General features: G+C 40.0%; 1 protein-coding gene across 2 annotated transcripts in view; it reads right to left on the bottom strand.

The window, feature by feature from the left end:
• Nucleotides 1-24,857, bottom strand: part of atg5 (ATG5 autophagy related 5 homolog (S. cerevisiae)) — a 39,593-nt gene that overhangs the window by 6,074 nt on the left and 8,662 nt on the right. For both annotated transcript variants that reach the window (XM_038710515.1, XM_038710516.1), the window contains exon 7: nucleotides 10,420-10,537. In XM_038710515.1, coding sequence (XP_038566443.1) covers nucleotides 10,420-10,537 — 118 coding nt within the window. The remainder of the gene's footprint in view (nucleotides 1-10,419; nucleotides 10,538-24,857) is intronic.

Below are 24,857 nucleotides of genomic sequence, written 5' to 3'. Positions count from 1 at the left end.
ACACATCATAAATTCAAATGAATGTTCATTTCAGTTCACAGAAAGTAAAAGGTGTGATCCTGCCTATAATAGTGAGAACACACTTTCTCTGGTTCACTCACACACACACACACACACACACACACACACACACACACACACACACACACACCATTTCTGGGTGGCGTATCTTACCCAACTAACCTTTTAGCCCCAGTATTGCCAGGCAAGAAGATGTGGGTGGAGTAGGTGTATTCTTACAGTCACACTATTAGAAATGGGGGAAATTCTCAATGGGGCACGCCCCCAACACACACACACACACACACGCACAGACACAGACTTCCCACACAAATACATATTACTATAGATCATCAGATTAGCCACCTGCACCTACAGTAAATCTCAGACAAGCATTTACAATCTCACGCTCACACCCACACACCTACACACCCTCATAACTTGGAAACGTATGAGTAAAATGCAGGAAAAACTGTGGCAATCAAGGTCAGTCTGGGCTATAATGGTTTTTTCTTTTGTTTGTCAATCAGTATAAATTCCAGCAATAAACACATTGTTAATTGCTGCGACTGATCAGAACAGCTGGGACTTGTTAAACTGCAAATTTAAAACAGCAGAGGAAAAAAAAGCTTTTCTTCTTCTTCACAAAAACATGGCAGACCGATGGTACTTACTTAAAAGTTCAGTGTGTAATATTTAGGAGGATCTATACAGTTTTCAGTCACTTGAAAAGCACGGTGACCTGGAGGGCTAAACAACAGACCAACACTGCGACTCCCCCGTAGAGATGCCACAAAAATTTGGATCACCCTTCAACTCAAGAAAAAGAAAGATATGCACACCAACTGTAAGTGTTGGGCACATCCAATCCATGTAACATTACAGCATCCGCTGCCGCATTTCTACCGTTAAAAACAGCCAGGTCCCTTCCGCCGCTCGACTGTGGTGATGTTTACTTTTACCTTCAGGGGAATCACCCAGACTTGTCTCAATCTCGATTAGTATATCCGAAAGCACAACAACCATCCAGCATTTTGGTAAGGCAAAAAGCAGTGTATCAATTGCATTATAGGTTGGCAGGCAGCAGAAAATAACATCTTTTCCTTGGAATGTGACGTCACGTGAAAACTATGAATTGACAGAAATGCAACATAATACACAAAACTACAACTTCAGAGGTGTATAAAGACCTTACATAATGAAACGTTAAGGTTTTTTTTTTAACCTTAGAATGAGCCATTTCTACATATACTGCGGGTCCTCTTACAAGGAAATGTTGCGCTGCCATGTTTCTACAGTAGCTAAAATGGACAAACTGCTCTACAGAGAGCGTTTCGTCACTGCGTTGAATATGTACGAAGATGTAGTAGTAGTCGTCGTCTGGTTTGTTACAAGTAAGAGGAAAAGAGAAATTAGGACAAATGGAGGACACATTATTTATCACAAGAGCCGACAGAGCGTGTCGGCCACTATAGCTTCTCCTACGTGCTTGCAAAGGGAGGGGTGACCGGTGAGTGAGCGGTTGGTTGGAGACTCAAATGTAACTTGTAATGTAAAGCCTGCTTTATAAATTGAAGGTGTGGAGTTTTTAAGACAAGACAGAAAAGTCTTTCCAAACACACAAAATTGCTGCCCATTTCATAATGTCTGACTTAACATTGGCTTATTCATAGTCACTTTTACATAAACGTGATGCTGCACCTAGACATGACACTGACGTGTAAAATTGCAATTACATTTACATAACGAGGTACTGAAGGGGCTTATGTAATGTCTTCCTAAGCTAGAGACAACTGTCCACCCAGGTAGACAATGTAGTTGTATTCTTCTTAATCCTAGTAACATCTCATTGGGTTTTGGAAGATAGTGTCCGTTTGGATAGATGTAACAGCCAATCAAAGATCTTGAATAGGAGTACATAAAAATATGCATTTTACTATGTCCTTCTGCTTAAGTTGCAAAGTTGAACAAAACTCCAAATTGAGGGATCCCGCTGGGCTTAAGCGTTGACCATGAGCCACAGTTTGGCTAGGGATCTTCGTTGCATCTCTGTCATTTCACGGTTGTCAGCTGTCTAATAAAAGCATCAAAATGCCCATAATACATAAGAGGAAACCAATCTCCAAAATGTGAGCCAGCAGTTTGACAATTACAAAATAAGAACAGCAACCTCTTGTTTTATGTCCTTACAGGAAAAACAACTGTGATTACAGTAAAGGCTGAGGGTTTGATTCCCCCTGAGGGCGCCCAGAAGAACAGGTACAAACATCAGCAGATTTGTCATGTGAAAGAAAACAATTATGAGGAGGGTTAGACAGGAATAGAAATTCAGAGGGGTGGTTTCCCACTTTGACTAACGCTCAGTTCTGTGATTCATTAAAGCATCACACCGTTGACCATTAACAGTTTGAACAACTGGATAAGTCCAACAAACATAGGCCGTTTAAACGCAGACAAGGTTTACAAGGATGAAATGACTGCTGTATGTCAGTAAATCATAAGTCCTTAGATTGTTTTTATCCTGTTATCTCAAGATCATCAATTATCGTATATTATGAAACTACGCTCTGATCCAAATTTCACTACGTTGCTGATTGTAGTTTCAAGTTCTGCTTTTTTTACACATGTAAGTAAATGCTCAGTTTTAATCGCTTGTGATCACTTGTTGTTTTCACCTTGTGAGTCTGTGTGTGAGTCATCATGGCAAAATGTGGTCCTGGAGACAGCGACTGCACTGACAACTACCACAGAAGCAGTTTTGAGTACTCTGCCGGGTGTCCGTATGTGGATAGATTTTGTCAATGCATTGCAGTCATAAAAAAATAGGGTTGTAGTTGAAAGTATAAAGACCAACCTTGTAGGGACCAGTAGTCTTCATGGGCACCAAAGCCTGTTCCTAATGAAGCAAAAAGCCTTTTCTGAGGTCCTGGATAATTAGGGTTAGGAGAAATGTGTTAATTGTGGTTAGGGTTAAGCCTCGAATATACTCTAGCGCGGACGAGCACACGGACAGCTGCGGACCAAACGTACGTGGACTACTTGTGTTTATACTACTTTCTGGAGTCAGCTTGGCGGACTCGTTCCACACATGCACCGTAGATCGGTTGATGCACTGGCAGCGTAGTCGTCCACGGACCTGTCCGCACGATCATAAAAAACGGGAGGCACATGGACGTCTGCACAGAACCTACGTGTACCTCTGATGACGATTCTTCCGTCACGCGGACCCTAGCGGACCCTTACGTACTCGCGGATGCAAAAAAAGTATAATCCTTGCTTTAGGCTGTCCACAATGAATGGGACTCAATGCAATGTCCTAACAAGGAGAATTGTGAAAACTTGGATGTGGTATGACAACAGAGTAGAGGAACAAAACAGAGAGAACACAACCTGGTATGGGATCTGGCATTTTAAAAGGGAGTAAATCAGTATTGCTGAGAAGAAGGCTGGATTAGTTAGAAGATGAGATGAATTTCTATCAAACACAAGAACTCGACTATACCTGTTCAGCAGCAAGTTCGTATAAGAAAAATGATGGGAGAAAATCTCAAATAGAACGCAAACTTCTCGCACATCTCAAGGCAGTAAACTCTTATGTACCAATGCATGGACATTTGCATAATGTATGCATTGTGTATGTGAGGTACAGTACAATATAGTATAAACAGAGGCCAAAGTCCTACAACTAAACATTAACTTCAAATGAGATCAAATTGTAGAAATGGCTGTATGTAGGGGTGGACAATTATTTGAAAAGTAATTGAAACTGAATCCTTTGTGTTTTCCTGTACTCTCAGCATGTGTAGTCACGTGACCATCCAGTCCAGCTTCTTCATACTGCACACACATTGCACTGCCCTATAAAAGACCTAACATAGTTGTTTTCTTGTCTATGTGTGTGTGTGTGAGAGAATGTGTGTGTCATCGCAAAATGCTGTCCTACTAATGCAGTGGGAACTACCACTGAAGCAATTTTCAGTACTTTGGCAGGTTTATTTGTCTGTAGACAAATTTTGTCAACGCGATGCAGTCATGAAAATGGACCGGGCTGTAGTTGAGATCAAAAATGAGTCCCATGAGTATTGAGTACTCATGTAATAATGTAGTAATGACTTTAGTACTCGTGAGTCGGAACGTCAACATGTTGAAGGGCGTTGCGGCTGGCGTGATCACATCACAAGATGGTCTCTAGTTTTGACGTATGCCAATAACTTTCAACAAAGAGGAATAACTAGCAATTAATTTGACAAAACCTTAATGTGATAAAAAATCAAAGTAGAAAAAGAGAAACAATAGCTGCTCAACGCTTCTTTAAACCACACCTATTACTTCAGTACTGTGTTACTATGACCTTTGACCTGCCAGTAAAAAAACTTTTTTTGATTTCACAACCCAGTACATAACTCTGATTATAAACTATAACTAGAAAACTACTAATTATTACTGTGCATATAAATGTCTTTTATGGAGTATTTAAAATAAAAATTAGAATTAATCCCAACAGTACCAGCTGATGAGACCAGAAAGGGAGCCAGTAGTTGAATAAAGAGTAAAGTGGAAATCCACTTCTTCCCAACCACAATCAAATTATTATTAACTTGTTTGCATTTCAAAGTAGCAACACCACTGTTAAAAAATGGCTTATTTGCCTGCTGACACACACACATACACACGCACCCTGTGGTTGAGTAGTACACGACCGCCGGCCAACAGCGCATGTTTTGTCAGCCGAGCGAAGCAAACCACTATTTAGGAAGACCACAATGCTGCACCCTCCTCACAGCCAAACACAGTCTGACTGCACGAGCGGCATCTGGTCAGACTGACTGACATACTGGCCGACCCAATCAATTACCAACTGACTGGTGGACTAATGAATGGCTACCTACTTAATGACTGACTGGTGGGATGTCCATCATTGTGAGAGTGCAGGTCTGCAAGCAACAGTTATTTCTATCATTGATTAATCTACAATTATTTCTTTTGATCAATCAATTAGTCACACACACACATTAAAATTTCCCACACGCCAAGCTGACATCTTAAAATTCGCTTTTTTTCCAACCAACAGTCCAAAACCAAAACAGTCTACAATTTTATAAAACAAAGGAAAGGAACAAATCCTTAAATTTGCTTTACAAGGTACAAATACACAATCCAAGTGCTGCCAATGTGCGGAGCTACTCTGGTTTCAAAAAATGTATTTCAGCAACATTTTGCAGGTCATATTTTGCATGCATCGACAGTTTGAACGCCTCCACTACACCAATGTTTTTCTTTCTTTTCTATTTTGTTTATGCTGGGGATGAGGAGAAGCTGTCCAAATCCTGTATAAACAGTCCATAGATTTTAAACAAAATACTATTGAATGTTTAATTTCTCCTAATTTGAAACCACATAATACTTGCTTGATATTACATTTGATATTGAACCTCAAAAATAAATAATAGGTAAAATTGTTACTTCTGTCCACTCTGTAGAGACCCCACCTATTGCACGTCTGTAAATCCTGGAACTAAGGCTGGATATTGTCTGAACTGTTTAGATACTAGTGTGATATGATACTTGAACCATTTTCTGCAAAACCTTTGACCTTTGACAAAAGAAGACAAATTTCTCACATGTATAGTAGCTTTTTTGAAAACAGTAACTAAGAACTAAAAATAACAGTAACCAAATTTTTAAAAAATCAAGAAAACAGAAAAGAGTAAGGTATGGTTAGTTATCAAACCTTTTGATACTGATTGAAATATGTCTAGCACAGAGTATCTTAAACTGCCAAGTACCAAAAGATGGCATTTAATGTCTGGTTAGATCCATTATCAGAAAATATAATGTTTTTGCTTGCAAGGCGAAGGGTCTAAAGATAGAGGGTGTGGTGTGATGTACGCAGTTTAAAGTCCTCTGAGACAAACTATTTTGGACGATATTAATAAAACTGACCGGACCTTTTAAACACTTGTAATATGAGGCAATTATTAGGCGAACAGATTTTTAACATTACCAATGCTACAAGATAACACATCAGTTTTGAATGATAATGGTATCACAGTAATAGAGGTAGAGAATATCTACATATTTTTCAAAACTTTCCAAAATGTCCTTTTTACAGTAAAGCTGTACGGATAGAATAAGAAAGAAAAACATCTCTGCTGACCACATTTCAATCCAAAAACAGACAGACGCTTCGAGCAGGCTTTCGAGCTATTCTGAATTCCCGCTTGGTGCACATCTCACACGCCTGCGCATATGAACCATAACCCTGAATGATCTACTGTATCAAAACAGCCACTGAAACCTACACTTCCCCCTCTGAAGTGAGCCGACCCATTTCATCAGCACAAGCTATACTGGCTCCTGATGCAGCCTGGTGGAAGCCTGCCAATAGTGAGTGGGCTGTACCACAGATGTGACTGAAATGTGGGGTAGTGGGAGGAGGGGGACTGAATGCCCAAATCATTGGTAATTTGATTTGTCACTCAAAGAGGAGGGCGGGGTCAGGGTGGGGTGGGGTTTTGTGTGTGTGTGTGTGGAGGGGACTAAGATGGGGTGGGGGATTTCCTCTAATTATTCATTGACAATATCTAATGTGGGGGGTTTTCCTGATTGGGTTCACCTCCGATAAAACCTGAAAAGAAAACTCTGCTTACAAGAATTGTCTGTCAACACGCGTGTGTCATGTGTGGGCAGCATCACCATTTAGGCTGTGATTCTTGCAGCAAACCTAAGACAAATTCTTGCCAAAAACCTTGCTCAATAACGCACCTGGTTCAAAAAACAAAGACAGCTACAACAGTCGTCAGAGTTGACCACAAGTTACAGTTATAACATGTTGTTTTGGGTTTCTTTCCCACAATGTGGGGGGGGGTAGACAACAGCCTCATGACTCTCCGGCCATTTCTTGAGAACAATTTGGGAATCCCCTTGTTTTTTCCTCCTAATTTAAGCCACCCCATTTGTTTGCTTCAACTGGTTTCTGGGTCCCGCAGGGGTCAACACCAATCCTCTCTCAGACATAACAGAAGGGAGGATTGTATGAAAAACCTTGTTATTTGATGTTTGAAAGATCACAGAGCAGTGGAGCACCCTAGATTTTCTTTTTGTTATATGTTAGGGTCCCGACTGAAAAAGAAAAGAAGTCCTCTGAACTCTTGAACAATACTACCAGCAAACCCCCCAAAACACCACCGCCCCACCCAGCCCCTGAACACAAGTCTGTCTCTCTAATCCAAACACGCCGCCATAATCTCCGGCTATCACTCCACTCATCTACCAGCCGAGGAAGAGGTGGAAACCAAACAAACGACAAGAGACAAAAGGGCCACTTTCACCTTGATCAGCCAGGCAGGCTGGCAGACTCCTCTGGGAGGGAGGAGAGCAGAGAAAGGCAGAGATTTAACGTCAAAGACATGAAAGACGTCTACGGCAGACAGGGAAGATGTTGATGACTACACCTGAGAGAGCGATAGAGGATCAAAGAAGAAAAACAGAGTCTTAGATCAGGGAAACTATAGAGAAAGAAAGGAACAGGAAAAGAAGAAGACACAGTAAGAGGATATCTCTGTCTCCACCTAACAGTCACGCACATTTTAAGCAAACAAATGTACTACTAGTAATGTACTATGAGTTTTTAATTGGTTATGAAACAGTATAAATGTAATACTGATTCCTCTATATGTCCTACATAAATAATCACATCCATCAGCGAGTAGATTGGCTATTTCTATACAGTTGTTCTTAATGCCTGTCACCGGGTCTGATTCCCTGCGAAATCAGGCTAAATGATTCACGGCACACAGACAGGAAGAGCCTATGTTTACATTTTCCCAGGCAAAGTTTCAGAGTCGTATGTTAGTCAGTTATAAGGAAGCAGGAAGATATTTTTCTTTAAAAAAAATTAGTTTTTGACATTATATTTAGTGGTTATGGCTGATAATGTGTGACAAAGTTTTGCCTTTGGCAAATAACTAACATTGACTTCATTTAGTTACAGCTGATACGAGTTGCCACTGGTGATTTTAATTTGAACAGGCCAATGCAACGGCCAGCAACAGCTAAAAATGAAAAACCTGCTACCTGGATATTTTGAACATTACTAATAACAAGTGCAAGGAGAGACAAGAGATCAGTGTATCCAGATATTTTATCCACCTGGAACCACTATTCGAAACCAAAATAACCTGCTGGCCACATTAATGATCACTAATCGACTAACTGACATTAGTCACTGACATTTAAAAAGTAAGAAATACCATGATATAGAGTTGATAACTACACAGCAAGTAACTAACGTTAGCTAGGTTGTGGTTTAGCAATTGGTCGCTACATGCAGAGAGGATGAGACGCTCCCAGAGTCAGCACACCATTTACAGACATCACAGAATAGGGTTGTGTAGCTTCAGGAATTTTTCAGATAACAAAAAATACTACTAAAATAAGTACTTTATCTTTGGAAAAATATTTTCTTTTAAAGTCACCGTTTGGTTGCCAAGTATTTGCTTGGGGTGGGAATTGTGGGGTCTCTGTAAATAATATTACAAAGAGTACGGTCTAGAACTGCTCTATATGGAAAGTGCAATGAGATAACTTCTGTTATGGTAATTGGCGCTATATAAATAAAACTTGGAGTATAGTACATACTGTATATTAGGAATCGGGACACAGCTAACCCTTCCTGAGTTACCTTAATCTCAATTAACAGTGGAAGCAACATTTCACTGTACTTTTCAAAATCAAGACCTCAGACGACTTTAATTTTAGAGACTTTTAATATTTCATAGAATTTATCATTCAGTTGAGAACTTTTGAGATTTTTTTTTCAAATGAACCAATGGATTATATGAAAGCAAGTGTGAGTTGTAAAAAGTCAGAATCGTGATGGTGACAAAATGAGAGTGAATGTAAGACAGAGACAGAGGAGGGGGGGTGTTAATGGTTCTGTCTCCTCCGTGCAGGTGAGTCTCTGCGGGTTCTCTGTCCTAACACACTATTGTCTCCTTATCTACTTCCTCTCTCCCCCCCTCTGCAGACACTGCTTGTTTAGACTGCGGCTTGCCCTCTCTCTCTCTCTCTCCTCTCATCTTTTCTTTCATTTTCACCACACCTCCGCCACAGCTGCAGCTCAACTATATGCCACGAGTGCATATATGCCAAACCTGCTGTCATATGTAATTAAAAGGTTCACAGTAGGCACTACTGTATACAGGTATAGATAGTATGTTGTATTTATACTGATAAAGCAATTCATCAGTTTGCCAGTATTTTGCAATTTGCTGGTTACTTTGTATGTTTCAGGATTTTATGACTTGCGTGTTGTTTAGGAACACAGACATATTTTTTAAGAACTTTCCTTGATGTTTGTCCTGAAAAATCTAATTAACAATCTAGTTTTGTTTATTTTGGCACAGCACCACAGTCTATGCATCTGTGCATTGAATAAAATCATTACTTAGCATTGGTTAGTTACATGTTAAAGCATTTCACACTTGATATTTTACAATATGAACATTATTAGCTCTGCACTGATCTGCGGTCCTTAATTTTGTTTGCATTTATGAGTTTTTATTTACAGAGAGGTTGGCTATATACGCTTTCAGCATCTGTATGTGCTGTTTGTTTTGTTTTGTTTGCCGTTTTAACAAATAAATGTTGTATTGGGGTGCCAGCAGAAGACCTGGACATGAATCATTAATTCCAGAGCTTCTGCAGATTCATTTATCACTCTGTGCAACCGAAAACTCCCACTGCTTGTTGTTTGTGTTTGAACTGGAGAGAGATGTGATTGTGGTTCTGGTTTTGACTTGAAGTGGACCTACTCTTGGAAATGACTTCAGCAATCACTTATTAAAGCAACTAAACATTCCCCATCTACCTGTTTGGTTTCCAGCTCTCTTCATCTCTTCCTGTTGGAGCACTCTGACTTTACATCACAGTTTCATCCGCAATTTGCTGTCATTCTCTTTCCCTCTTCATGCCTCCTCACTCTCTATCTACCCAACCTCCTCTCCTCCTCCCACATCTTAGTGGCAACTGCCACAATTTTCCCTCATTTAGTCCTCCCGCAGTGTGTTTATTATCTGAGAGTGTCGATCTCTGACATGCCTCGCGTGGCTGTGTAAATAAAATGAACCTGAAGCAGTGCTTCAGTTCTTCTCTCCCTTCTGGGATAAGGAAACCAAAAAAACATGTCTGCTACTGTACTTATCTGCTGGTAATGTTTGACATGATTCAGACTTGTGTGCGAGTGATATTTTTCAAGTGTTATTCTTAATGACATTATTATTTTAATCATCATCATCATCGATCACATTAGAAGATGAGCATAAATTTAAAAAAAGATTATGCTGCTCACTATTAAAAAAAAAAAAAAAGAGAGGCAACCCTCCTTGTCCCTGTGTGTGTGCCTGTTTGTAGACCTACCGTCGTTTGGTATAGCAGCTGGGTACATCTCTTTCAGCAGGTCTCCAAGCGTGTGCACGTTGCCTTCAGGTGAAACGGGGCGAAACAGTTTCTGGATGAACGGCCTCTCGCTCATCGTCTGTAACAAATTAAAGCACTTCAAATTAACAAGCACAGCAACACAAATATAGTGCATCCAGCATGTAGTACAGCAAAGTTCAGGTATAGTATATCGAAAAAAACAATGTGACAATGTTTTCAGAATCCGCCAAATGGAGTAACTTATAAATTATGAGTAAAAAGGATTATGTCTAGTAAAACTGCTCACAGTGTTTCATGTTTACAGCTTGCTTTATGATGACAGAAACCAAAGAGATGGGAAGGTAAAATGTGAGTTCCCTTTTCTCTGGATGGACAGATTGTTGTTGATGGCAAAAATATACTTTTGATCTGTGGTTTTGAATTCTCACATTGTCACTCCAGTCTAATCAACTGTTTGATTTGTCATTACCATCCAAAATTTCCCTAATTAGCATTTTATGTCTTCCAAAATGCATATGAAAAGTCTAATTTAAGCCTTATGGGAGCCGCCACTTCTATGTACAGTGGGTACGGAAAGTATTCAGACCCCTTTAAATTTTTCACTCTTTGTTTCATTGCAGCCATTTTCCAAAAATCAAAAAAGTTCATTTTATTTCTCAGTAATGTACACTCAGCACCCCATCTTGACTGAAAAAAACAGAAATGTAGAAATTTTTGCAAATTTATTAAAAAAGAAAAACTGAAATATCACATGGTCATAAGTATTCAGACCCTTTGCTCAGTATTTAGTAGAAGCACCCTTTTGATCTAATACAGCCATGAGTCGTTTTGGGAAAGATGCAACAAGTTTTTCACATCTGGATTTGGGTATCCTCTGCCATTCCTCCTTGCAGATCCTCTCCAGTTCTGTCAGGTTGGATGGTAAACGTTGGTGGACAGCCATTTTCAGGTCTCTCCAGAGATGCTCAATTGGGTTTAAGTCAGGGCTCTGGCTGGGCCATTCAAGAACAGCCACGGAGTTGTTGTGAAGCCACGCCTTCGTTATTTTAGCGGTGTGCTTAGGGTCATTGTCTTGTTGGAAGGTAAACCTTCGGCCCAGTCTGAGGTCCAGAGCACTCTGGAAAAGGTTTTCGTCCAGGATATCCCTGTACTTGGCCGCATTCATCTTTCCCTCGATTGCAACCAGTCGTCCTGTCCCTGCAGCTGAAAAACACCCCCACAGCATGATGCTGCCACCACCATGCTTCACTGTTGAGACTGTATTGGACAGGTGATGAGCAGTGCCTGGTTTTCTCCACACATACCGCTTAGAATTAAGGCCAAAAAGTTCTATCTTGGTCTCATCAGACCAGAGGATCTTATTTATCACCATCTTCGAGTCCTTCAGGTGTTTTTTAGCAAACTCCATGCGGGCTTTCATGTGTCTTGCACTGAGGAGAGGCTTCCGTCGGGCCACTCTGCCATAAAGCCCCGACTGGTGGATTGCTGCAGTGATGGTTGACTTACTACAACTTTCTACCATCTCCCGACTGCATCTCTGGAGCTCAGCCACAGTGACCTTTGGGTTCTTCTTTACCTCTCTCACCAAGGCTCTTCTCCCCCGATAGCTCAGTTTGGCCGGACGGCCAGCTCTAGGAAGGGTTCTGGTCGTCCCAAACGTCTTCCATTTGAGGATTATGGATGCCACTGTGCTCTTAGGAACCTTAAGTGCAGCAGAAATTTTTTTGTAACCTTGGCCAGATCTGTGCCTTGCCACAATTCTGTCTCTGAGCTCTTCAGGCAGTTCCTTTGACCTCATGATTCTCATTTGCTCTGACATGCACTGTGAGCTGTAAGGTCTTATATAGACAGGTGTGTGGCTTTCCTAATCAAGTCCAATCAGTATAATCAAACACAGCTGGACTCAAATGAAGGTGTAGAACCATCTCAAGGATGATCAGAAGAAATAGACAGCACCTGAGTTAAATATGAGTGTCACGGCAAAGGGTCTGAATACTTGTGACCATGTGATATTTCAGTTTTTCTTTTTTAATAAATTTGCAAAAATTTCTACATTTCTGTTTTTTTCTGTCAAGATGGGGTGCTGAGTGTACATTACTGAGAAATAAAATGAACTTTTTTGATTTTTGGAAAATGGCTGCAATGAAACAAAGAGTGAAAAATTTAAAGGGGTCTGAATACTTTCCGTACCCACTGTATGTGGAGGCTTGGTCAAGATAAGGCAACTAAAACCACTTGTTAAAGTGAGAGAACGATCTTGGTCATTGGTACAAGAATTCAGTACCTAGTGTTGGCAGGAGAAACTTATATAGAAGTCTACAGTGTTAAAATCAGTTGCTTCCTACACATAGACTTTACTGGGTGGGCCGTTTATGTAAATGAACAACCGCCGAGGTATGTTTGGCGACCCGTTTTAGCATTTTGCAGAGAAACACAGAGTTGTTATCCATTTTGTTACATGGCACAGACACGGTGGATATTTAAAAGCACGGACCAGGTAGCGTAACAGTGAACACACCAGTGCAGATGTCATTTCGTACCATGGTTTTGATTGTTGCGATAGGCTGTGTCATTAACAAGTCTTCTCTACATGCTTGCGACTCACAGGTGGAAAAATCCAAGAGACAACTTCTGTCTTTTTGGCGACTTTGTAAAACATAGCCAACTGCTGTTGGAGAATGTCAACAGAGCAAACGCATACAGGGAGAAAGAGACAGAAAGAGGCAGGGCAAGCCGGTGTGTTTGCAGCAGAGGTGTGCGAGTGTGGGGAAAAGCGAACTGAAGGGAAATGGAGCACATTCAAGTAGACTTGTGAGTAAACACTAAAATAAGGTGGAGAATAAATGAAACCTTATTAAAATTGGTTAAATATGAAAAAACCTAGGCTAGTACAAAACCCCGCTAACCCCAACACCGATCACCTCCACACTTACTCCCACCCCACCCCCTCGGCTGTCGCTGCGCCCAGGTAGATTGTAATTCTGTGGGAAACTCTGTATGACACAGAGCAGCACAACACCTTCAAACCCAGACTACTGGGTCCATCATTACAAACATATTTTACACAGCAGATCTTTCTTCAAACCCAAAGAACTTTTAAACTCTTATCAGGTTTCCAAATACTTCATGCTGAATTACATCGATAAGTGGATCCAATAATGCTAAAAGGCTGCATGAAATTTCCATCTGATTCAATGGTGCAACTATAAAAAAATGCTGTTTAGAATTTAAATGTTTTACTCATCAAACATGTGAAATCGATTCAAAGGAATTGCGGGAAAAAGCCGATAAAATATACGGTAAATGGGACCGTTTCATGTTAGGTAACGTAAGGGGAAATCCTAAGGTGACAAACAGAGTTCACAGGGTTAAAACTGTGGGAAGCATCCATAACAACATGCACGCAAATGCTGTGAATGAACAGTTTGCAGACATGAGCTGGGAATGCGGTGCTTTGATGAGCCCAACGGCTTAGAATGTGATATTTAGCAATCGGCAACATTTCAACAGATGTTACATGTGACACTGACTTGTTTTACTGATCAAAATCAGTCTGGAAGTCATTAACTGCTGCTGCTTTAGAAAGGCTTGGCAGAAAAGTCCGCTTCTGCAAGACTTAAAACACCTTTGGCACTCCTCAGGGTTCTCAAATGGAGACAATAGTGGAGTAAAACATACTTTTAAATGTGCCATTCTCTACTACTGGCAAGGGATACATTGGATACATTTAGAGTTTTTTAATCAGTATGCTCCATTAGCAACAGTAACCCTAAAAACTTACTTAGAAACCAAAGAATCAAATGCTTAATTGCAAAACACTATAAAGTATATTTGTGTTGGGAATAACGCATACAGGCAACAAATTCAACTACCTCTCCAGTCGTGTTAGGGAAATGTTGAGGTTAATCATATCAGCTCTCACATCTAATATCTTTCTTCCATCTTTCCTCTGATTTCGTTTTCCCCACACTATGTGATCCGTCTATAGTCAGATGCATATTGTCACAATGATGTAGTGCTGACCTGTGACCTCCTCACTACCAGTTACCTGCTGTGTTGGCTTATCCTACTGCTGACCACAATGCAAATCCCTTTGGGTAATGCTGAAAATGTAAACTGACTTAGTCATGAGGGGACAGCTAAACAAAAGTGATGTATGCACCAAACATCCTCATGACTGTTCAGCTCTCATCTGTGGCCCTGTAGCCACAACATTCCATCAGTGAGAGGTGCAGGAAACACGGTGGGAAATTACAGCCAGACAAAACTCTAGTAAACTATGTCCAGAGTTGGTAATGGAATTTGACTCAGACGTGTAAGGACAGAGGATGTCATATATTGTACAGGTAGGTGTTGTATAAAAAGAATTAACTGATGAAATTGTAAACATTAAAATGGATACATAACTTGTTTTATGCTATTAGAGACAAGAGCCCAACTGATTTATAAGCGTGCTGATATTAACCGCCAATATGAACCGCCGATATGAGCTATTGCAGATAAATCAGTATCAGCGTTTATAACAACCGATTACTAAAGAAACGGAGAGTGGGATCCTTCACTTATGTCATGAGCGTTGCATAGTTTTCCCACCAGAGGGCATCTCCCCTGTTAACAACACTGCCACAAATGCACCACAAAACAAAACAGCTGCTCATCAGCCGAAGTCTACAGAAATATGCCAAATCAACAATGTAGAGTAGCTGTGTTCATGGTGAGTTTGTCAAGTGTTTCACATGACAAATGACTCTCCTCTTCTGAGAACATTCATGACCTCACTTGCTTATCATCCCGTTTTTCGTCGTCCTCTCTCCGTTCCCACGGTCACAAAAGTATGTTTAATCTTACAGACCTTGAGTGGTGGAGGGTACACTGTTTATTTCTGAAACAGACATGTAAATAAACATGAGTTGAACAAGTATCTAACATGTAACATGCAATATAATAATTGTAATGACATGAGTCACAATATCTATGGTATTATTGTTAATATTGTACTAGTAGTAGTATATTAGTAAACACAATCGGCTATCTACACTATTTTCCTTTAATTCATTTTCTTCATTAGTAGTTTTGTTTTTCATTTAGTTTTGGTTTTTATGGAGGTATTGTGCCCCATCAGTCTTTAAAATTGATACAGCAAGTTAGCATTTCATGATGTGCTTCTTGGGTGCACCGACCCTAGTCATTCTCTAAAATGAATAGCCGAACCAATTTAGTTCTGTTCATGTTACACCTAAACCCTCACCCCGTCATTGATGCGTCATGGACAGAGAAGGGTTGTGTTTTCCCTCTCCTGTTCATTGTTACTTTTGTTGCCTACTGGAAATATTGTGCATTTTCTGTTTTCTGTATTGTTTTCAATATATACAGATTAAAATCACATTAGAAGAATTACACGACTAGACATTATGCTAAAACATAAATATTATGTGGATAAGAAAATGATGGACGCAGTCGATTGTAAAAATATTGTTTCTGATTGCATAAATTATTGTTTCTGATTGCATAAATTATTGTCCCACTTTACTTATGACTGCTGTACAACCAGTAAGCCACTGTGGTAGAAAGACAGAGGTATTTCTCACCACAGACCAATGGAAAAAGATTTTGCAACATTCAAATTACTTATCAAATTGTGTGAGCTATCCAGTTAAATTAACTGTATTTAGGCCACACTCAACAAAGAATAAAGAATACACACTGAAATGTTTTAGATCTATGGTGGCATGGTTACAGTGGGACAGGTACCTCACCGCCCTTTTCTTTTCCCTGATTTTTGTTTTGTATTCTTGGTCTCGTTTTGTTGTGTGTGCATGGATAAAAAGTTTTAAAAAATCAGGGACTGATTTCACTAATTCAGCAGATTAGTGGGCTGGGTGATATGGTCAAATCAATATCACACTACTAATAAAATTTGGTCCTACTGCTCGCTGACTCTGCCAGGACTGGGAGTTCGGAGGAACCAGGTAGTAGGATGTTTCAGGCCTGAAAGATCTATCGCATCTTGAGATACAAAGTGGTATTACGGGGGACAGGACAGGCTGAGGCTAGCTGGTTAGCATGCTAGCTTCATTAGATATTTCAGAAATATCATTAGCTTGATATTTTGTCATGTTTTCACAATTTGTTATGTCTAATTTTTTTCCTATAATTATTTAAAGTAATTCATTAATTATTAAAGTAATTCATTAGTAATTGATTGGATTTGCAGATTATCTCTTATATCATTAGAAATTGAACCCTTTAGGTTTTTCAACTATTGTCATCAGCAATTTAAAGACTTGACTTTGGACTCTGCGAACTTGCAAATTGCATTTGTCCTAATTTCCTGACAATAAATTAATCAAATAATCAAACAGTAATCATCACATCAATAAAAAATCATTATTGCATTCCTAATAAAAAAATGTTTCCAATATGTGTATATCAAAATATGAATATAAAATAGTTAAATTGATGTTCAACACAATGAACTGTGCTCCATTGTTTTGCATTACCTAACTATTCACTTAGTCAATTTTGTTATTTTCTTTGAATTAATTGGATTTAATCATATCATTACCATGCAATTGGACTAAAAGCCAGAAACAGAATGATCGCACAGACCTTGTTGCAATAATTAGTGACCAGTATTACTTGACTTGACTTCCCGTCCAGACTAAAACGAAGGCGAATCCAAAGACCTAAACTGATAAGTTTTTGAAAAACGGTGCTGACCCCGTTTTTGTTTTAAAACTACGGGGTAGCGTTTTTAGTGCGGAAAAGTGAAAACAGAGGACTTTAAAAACGATGATGCAGACACTCACATTTGGCTTCCTGATTGGGTCTTTTTGTTTTGGTACTTTTATTAAAATATTTGTACGTTGCAAATAATGCTTATACACTTGTACTGTGCATGTTACTTTGCGACAGCTCCCTGTTTTCCGCCGCCAAAACATAGTAGTGTGGATGTAGCCTCAGTGGGATTCAAACTCAAACAGTCAATGTCTTGCTCTAACCACCCCATCCACGGACATTTTTAACACCTCACTGGAGACATACCATGTTCCTGCCTGCTTCAAAGCCTCCACTATCATCCCTGTCCCGAAAAAACCAAGGACCACTGGACTAAATGACAAGAGACCCGTCGCCCTGACCTCTGTGGTTATGAAGTAATTTGATCACCTTGTGTTGTCCCACCTAAAATCCATCACTGACCCACTCATGGACACCTGCAGTTGCGCAGTAAACATGCCCCTTCATTTCATCCTCCAGCACCTGGACACCCCAGGAACCTATGCCAGGATCTTGTTTGTGGATTTCAGCACAATCATCCCAGCCCTGCTGCAGGACAAGCTCTCTCAGGTGCCTGACTCGTTCAGCTGAGACTGATCACTGACTTCCTGACGGACAGGAAGCAGCATGATTTAAGCTGGGATAAACTCTCTAACTGCAGGACCAACAGCATCCCCTCAAGGCTGTGTTCTTTCCCCTCAGCTCTTCTCCCTGTACACCAACAGCAGCACTAGTCACCAGTCCGTCAAGCTCCGGAAGTTTGCGGATGACACCACCCTCATTGGGCTCATCTCTGGCAGGGACGAGTCCGCCTGCAGGTGGGAAATTGACCATATGGTGCAACCAGAACAGTCTGAAGCTCAACGCTCTGAAGACAGTGGAGATGATCGGAGTCACCCCCTCATCCTGGGTGACCATGCAGTTGCATACACACTCCTGACCCCATACTTTACAACAACGCTCAACTGTTCTACAACACCCGTTTGCTTAAAACTGGACTGAAAATACTTAAAGATTCTTTGCACCCTGCTAATTCTCTTTTTACCCTTCTACCATCAGGCAGAAGGCTAAGAAGCATCAGATGTAGAACCACCCGTTTTTCAAATAGCACTTACCCGCAGGCTGTGAGGTCCCTCAATTCACACCAACAATCCTTATCTTCACACCAACAATCCTTATCTGCTCTGCCTATTCAACTACATCCTTCTCCCCCGTATCACTAAACGTATTAGCACTTTGTCTGATTTTTGATTATCTGTTATATTTACTCATTAGTATTGTTTTGATTTTATGCTATATATGATGATGTGTTGTTATTTTTGTCCAATATTGTCTTGTACTGTCTGAGCCAAATCACTAAAATGAATTCCAGGCGACTTGCCATTGTCATTTTGGCAAATAAAGACTTGAACTTGAACTTTATTCTTATGTTGTGAACTTTTGCACATACTTGTATTGTATTGTATTATAGTATTATTGTATTTTTTGTATACTTGTACATTTTTGATCTCCTTACTTTTATATATTTATATTTAGGTTTATGTTCATGTGTACAGTAAGCACCAATTTATACCAAGGCAAATTCCTCGTATGTGACAATGTACCTGGCAATAAACCTGATTCTGATTCTCTACCCACAGAGCAGCATATAACAATGGGGGAAACTGTGGCCTTAGAGAGAGGAACAAGGTTCATGCAGATATCCAACCTGAGGTGTCAAACGGAGAGTCTGATACACAATAGGGCCTAATCATGGAGCTGTGAAAACCGGCAAGGACAGGGATCGAGTACCCGAGCGGTAACAACACACCACAGAGCCAGGCGCAAACCAGCAAGAGGAAGGTGGCAGTGGAGGCACAAAGGTGATGCTCAGGTTACACAGAAAGACTGAGTCACTGACAGGAAGCATGGTGCCTCGTGCGGGATCATCGCCAAGACCCAGAGCAGAGAGAGTGCGCTAAGTGACAGCTACTTCATTGCATTTTTAAATAGCCAGCCATGAATAATTGAGCTGGTCGCCATACAAAGAAGGGACAATTGATCCCTAGCGTGAGAAGTGCGATGTTGCTTGGATGAAGACACTTTCTTTTCAGCTGGCATGACACCTTAGCTGGCACAGCAGCACATGGTAACACAAAGAGTGCGAGGTGTCATTAGGATTCAGGTGAAAAGAGCAGCGGAACTCAAGACGTCACATAATTGACGGAGGGGATTCAATCCACCTAATTGATGGTAAAACAATGGACAATGTGGGAGGGTGGTACAGCACCGTCAATCAATAAGAGTTTCTGTGAATCGAGAGGGGTGAGAGAAAGCGTTTCCACGGAACTCTGAGACCATGCATTCGTAAATTAAAATTCTAACCTCATTTTAGCAGTCTTCATTTACTCAGAACTTGAAATGGACACCTGTAGAGGAGAAACTCCATCAAGGGACACTGAATTGAATTCTGAATTATTTATGTGTTGCATGCTAGGTTGATCTGTTGTACTTCAACATCCAGACATCTCCATATTTTCTCACAATTTCTCAGCTCCATCAGGTTAGCAGAAGGATTTGTATTCATCAGTTCTTCTAAACTTATTAATAAACTACTAATGGACAGAAGCATCATTAATTACTTCATTTGTCTAGCCTCTCTGAAACCAGAAAGATTATTTACATAGCGCTTGCAAAGCCACCCCAATGTTTTAACTTGCTCTTTTTGGCAACATCCAGTTTATATCTAGTAATGAAAGTCATTTACAATTTACATTGTGGTATTCAACCATGCAGACATTTTTGCTCTTTTCTGCCCTGGATAATGGACAATGTCTCTGAAATTTCTGCCTCCACCTCGACAATCAATACTACTTTCCATCAAAAAAACACAGGCAGGAATCTCAAACTGAAAAAATAAAACCAAAAATATCTACATGACTACTAACTACATGAGCTACGTTGAAAAATATTTTTCTGTACTTTCGGCAAACTGACTCTTTAATGTAGAGTTGCAATAATGTGGTATAACCATTTCTACATACGATATTACACAATTATTATTAGTTACAATGACCCTTAAAGGCTTAAAGTATCTATCAATAGAAATGCAATATAAAGATCCATAACTATGTTTTCAGTGGTGTGTAATGACCTTACATAATAAACCATTATGTTTTTGTTACCTTAGAATGAGCCATTTATATATCCATAACCGCGGGTCCCCCCTTCCAAGGACGTCGCCACATTGCATCGTCATGTTTCTACAGTAGCTGAAAACGGACAAACAGTGCCACAGAGCGCGTTTCGTCACTACGTTTTTCTTGTTCTACTTCTGGTAGAATTCAGGCAGTGCAGACTCTTATCACTATGTGGTTGAATACATACCTTAGAAGACGAAGAAATAATAGTAATAATATACTGCAGGGGTCTGCAAATAAGTTTTGCATCAGAGCAATATTTTCAACCATTGGATGGTGGATGTAGAATATAAGCCATAATAGTTATTTGGTTAGCTCAGTTGGTAAGGTGCAGGACTCACAACTCAAGGGCTGAGGGTTTGGTCCGACTCCCGGGACAACGTTTTTTTTCTCACTTCAACAAATGGATTCTGCAGCGAATGTTTCTCAGATCACGGCATGTGCTGCACTGTTTTTGTTTTGGTGTTTGATCCGCATCCATCCACCTACGGACACTTTTGCAATTGCCCAGTATCTCCAAGCAGATGACATTTAGAGGAATCATGTTCTCTGATGGCTGTTTCAGAGGTGTGTCAAGCAAGCTACAGACTCTTTTAAGACAAACCAGCCCCTCCTTTCTCTTATAGTGATACCTGCAGGAGGAAAGACTGTGTTCTTCCTCCTGTTCCAAAAACCAGATGCAGCAGCGCATCTGGTTTTTGATCAGCCCAAAAGGACTCATGTCACTCCATTACTCAGTGACCTCCACTGGCTCCCCGTGGCCTCCAGAATCAAATTCAAGTCACTAATGTTTGCATACAGAGTGACTACTGGGTCTGCACCCATCGACCTAAACTCCATAATACAAGCTTCTTTCTTGGCCGCTGCACTCCTCCAACGAACGCCGCCTGACTCTGCAAATCCCACCACACAAAGCAATCTCTGTCCTGGCTGTTCTCATCTGTGACACCACGATCGTGGAACAAGCTACCGCATGCCATCAGAGCAGGGGCGTCCATCTCTAACTTCAAAAAGGTCTTGAAAACTCTTCTGAGAACACTTTCTCTTGCAACACCTCCAACTCCTAACCTCTAACATGCACTTTCTGTGATCTTCTTCTATCTCCTTACAGTTATCTTGTATTGATTGCACTTTTTGTGAACTCTCCAGGTATTTACCCCATTGATATGATATGTGCTATTAGCTCTTACTAGTATTTACTGTCAGTTGTAGATCTGTGCTGTATTTGATGCTTTTTTGATGCTTGTGTGTTGTTCCTCAAATGTAAGTTGCTTTGGATAAAAGAGTCTGCAAAATGAGTAAATTTAAATGTAATGTTCATTCCGTCCAAACTTCACTCAGTATTTTGATGCCAGGAAAATTTATTATTTTATTGACATCACAGATTTGTTGAGATATTAATAAAGACTTTGCTGTTTTAAACATTACTGTTGCTGCTCTAGAAATAACATTTAATCATATTTGAAATGTTCAATTTTAATCCTGTTTTAAACCATTTTTTTAAATAACATGCTTTTTAAAAAGCAAATTGGTAATAAAAAAAAACTATTTGATATATCGAATATCGCAGCAGAAGTATTAATGAAAACCTAATGATACCTATCCCCAGGTGCAACCCCACTTTAATGCAATGTGGAAACAAAGACATGAAATTTATTATCAAATTAACCCTCTGCATGTTGATATACAGACAGCTAGGTTTTCCAACACCACAACATAAAATATGTTAGGCAGTAGTAGACAGATTACAACACTTAAAGGTTTTCCTTTGAGTCATGGTTCTACCAGACACACTTACTGTAAAGGCAGCAGTGCACTCTTCCAAAGTATAACATGCCCATCACCTGTTGCCTCTGGCATGAACTGTTTCCAGCTTTCTCATGTTTTGTTATTGTCTGTGTAGTCAGCACCTACCCTTCACCTCCTAGCCATTACAAGATATCTGAGAGGCAATAAACATGCATTCTTTGAAGAAGGCAGCATCCACAGCAAAGGGGCGGGTGGAGCCAGTGCTCTTGCCAAGGGGGTTTGTGAGTAAGCACTTAGTCACGAAGCAGGAACAGAGAGGTGTACCTGTAGAGCAACAATGTACGCAAGTGGTCTTTAAAAGAAGGATAGTAATTTTCACTTTCCGTGCAATGAGACAGTCGACTCCCTCCAGTACTTTGAATCACACAATGGCAAGTGGCGGCGGGGTCAGTCTGAGCTACGGGAGCAGCGGGCCAACGCGCACAAACACACACAGCAAAGGGCTCAAGTGGAACCAATTGAAATGACAATTAGAAATATATGAAATGGGTTACACATAAACGATACACATAAATACAGGGGTCTAAGGATAAGCATAAAGCATAAAAAAGGACATAAATGTAACAATGGAAAGTAATATAGAGAGGGAAAATGCCTTATTCATTACCTTTACCTAAAATAATTTTTTTTTAAATCAAGACAGAAAACATTAAAAAAGAAAAATTAATTTGTCAGTTTACGCCCATGCTTACAAATAGTTTATATCCTTAGTCTTTATCCCTAAGAATTAATATGAGATTTATATCAGGTCAAGAAAGGTGATAAAATGATTTTGAACCTTCAGGACATAAGGCGCACACACATACACACAAAAATGTGTCGTCCATGCCCATGAGGTGCCTTCATCTCCATGAGGTGTGCAGGCCAGACGGAAATGAGCCCTCTGTTATTTGGACTGAGTGTTGTCATTAATTCTGTCTGCATCAAACACAGCACATGTTATTTACACTAAAGACCACAATCTGGCTTTGAAGGACTCTGAGCATGTGTGTGTGTGGGAGGGGTGGGGGGGGATCTTTCCTCTATGATGGCAGTCTGCTGTTAAGTCAGCACAGCTTTGTTCTTCTCAGCGTTCCTGTTCCCGTTTTCTTAGTGTCTTCGCTGGGTTTTGTCGTATCGTGTTAGGGCACCAACTGTGCTCACAAAAACACTGGATATTTCTCCTGCAGGGTTCCTAACATTATTTGCTTGATTTTCTCATTTGTTTTTTAATGAGATCTGAAGCTCTGATTATTATGATTATTCTGATATCAATAATATTCAGATTGATAATATTCGGATATCAATAATATTCAGATTGTTCTCACTAACAACCACATGCAGTCGGCCAGATTAGCCAAACATATTTGGAAGAGAAAAGACGGGCAATATTAAAATTATTAATATTACACATTTTACAGACTGACTGACTGACCTAAAACAGACTAATGTATTAACTCAAGTCCAAAATGTTTCAAGTGTTTTCCAAACATTTGATGCAAATCTTTAATGTGAACACTCATAAGGCCCTGTTAGACAGTGAAAGTAGTTGCAAAGTGCCACATAACACTGCCCTTACAAGTACTCTCAAGATTATTATGAACAGATTTAGTTTCCACTATTTTTCTTTCCAGTCAGCCTTTCGTTGGTTGTAAATATTTAGCAGTTTGTAAGATGAAAACCGCACCATCTCCTAAATAATCCAGACTTTTCAAGGAGTGATGCTTTTTTTTTTTTCTCCAATATGTTTGGAAATCACACAGTGAGGTCGTAACAGGCTTTGATACTCCATTTGTCATGAAACCAACTCAGCTCATAAATGACTGTGGAAACTTTCAATTCAGCCATGAAAAACACCCAAATCTGGAACGGTCTGGGTTTCTTCTACCCACCAGCAGTTACATGGTTTGTACGGCTGCAACAAGTGCATGTCTCAAAAAGGGCGGGTCGTGTTGGTGAGACTGCATGTTTTAGTCTGCCACTTTAAAGAGTTATGTTTTATTACCAAACACAAGAATGTTTTTGTGTGTAAACTGTAATTTATTTATTTTTTAACACGCTGAAGATGTGAAAGTAGAAACAAAACCATTTATGAGCTTTCTGATTTTCATGCAAAACAGTCAGTGTTGACAGTGATAGACAGCTGTTGTCCCGCCCTCGTTGTTGCGTAAAATGTAAATACAGCCATATGTGGAGCCCAGCCAGTCTCATCACAAACTTGACATGCTCAAAAATAAATCATCATGGGAAATTACCAGCAGTCACAGCAGATATGACGGAAAAATATGCTTGGTAGGAAAGTTCACTCTTGCACCTAACGAGTACACCGAAGTCCTGTTCTGTTCTTAACATCTACAAATCTCTTTCTGTTTCATAAGATGTCACTCTGCTCAGTCATTTGAAGCCAGATCTATTTTTTGCTCTGCTCACTGCTCCATTTTCTTACATTATTTTTCCAAACTTGTCTTAACAGGCCCTAATGTTTTAATGTCTTCACAGGACTCAGTGACAGCGAGGGGGCCTTTCTGTTTGTTGTGATTTGAGATCAAGGCTAAATGCACGCACATTCAGACACTAGACTCGAAGCAGACTGTCAACATGTTTTTGTTGCAAAGATCCAGATGTTTTCCAATTCTTCATTTCCTTGAACTACATTGGACGAGACAATTCTGC

The sequence above is a fragment of the Micropterus salmoides genome, unplaced genomic scaffold (genome assembly GCF_014851395.1).
Source record: "Micropterus salmoides isolate LMB-PRFRI ecotype aquatic unplaced genomic scaffold, ASM1485139v1 Ms_hic_scaffold_11, whole genome shotgun sequence".
In the NCBI taxonomy this organism is placed as follows: domain Eukaryota; kingdom Metazoa; phylum Chordata; class Actinopteri; order Centrarchiformes; family Centrarchidae; genus Micropterus; species Micropterus salmoides.
Note: the sequence above shows the minus strand (reverse complement) of the source record. Positions and strands in the feature narration are given on the sequence as shown.